General features: G+C 42.3%; 2 protein-coding genes and 1 gene segment (V, D, J or C); 1 reads left to right on the forward strand and 2 right to left on the reverse strand.

Moving 5' to 3' along the window:
* LOC116696560 (signal-regulatory protein beta-2) overlaps window positions 1-267 on the forward strand; it is a 29,757-nt gene that overhangs the window by 9,640 nt on the left and 19,850 nt on the right. The window lies entirely within an intron of this gene.
* LOC116696562 (uncharacterized) overlaps window positions 1-267 on the reverse strand; it is a 15,596-nt gene that overhangs the window by 2,411 nt on the left and 12,918 nt on the right. The gene's annotated exons all lie outside the window — the stretch shown is intronic.
* The window catches only part of LOC116696564 (Ig kappa chain V-VI region NQ5-78.2.6-like), a 2,256-nt gene that overhangs the window by 1,532 nt on the left and 457 nt on the right, over window positions 1-267 (reverse strand). Inside the window, 2 exon segments of the V gene segment in view lie at window positions 1-99; window positions 236-267. The exon segment at window positions 1-99 is cut by the window's left edge and continues 47 nt beyond it; the exon segment at window positions 236-267 is cut by the window's right edge and continues 307 nt beyond it. Of these exon segments, the coding sequence occupies window positions 1-99; window positions 236-267 (131 nt within the window).

Consider the following 267-nt stretch of genomic DNA (forward strand, 5'->3'; position numbering starts at 1 on the left):
TCAGGGCGGCGATTACAGTCACACAGCAGGCCAACAGGACCCCGAGAACAAGGACAACTGGGTCCAGTTCTGCTCCCGAATCACAAACACTTCTGGACCCTTGGGAGTAATCACTAACTAGTTAGTTTAGAAAGCTAATGTTTGTCACCAAGCACAATTTGTATGTCATTTTAACCAGGCTAAATGAATCAATGCAACATGCATACATGATTTTGTAACAACTTTTAAAACATACTTGTCTCCACTTTAGTTCCTTCACCAAACAGG

Source organism: Etheostoma spectabile, chromosome 10 (assembly GCF_008692095.1).
Source record: "Etheostoma spectabile isolate EspeVRDwgs_2016 chromosome 10, UIUC_Espe_1.0, whole genome shotgun sequence".
In the NCBI taxonomy this organism is placed as follows: Eukaryota; Metazoa; Chordata; class Actinopteri; order Perciformes; family Percidae; genus Etheostoma; species Etheostoma spectabile.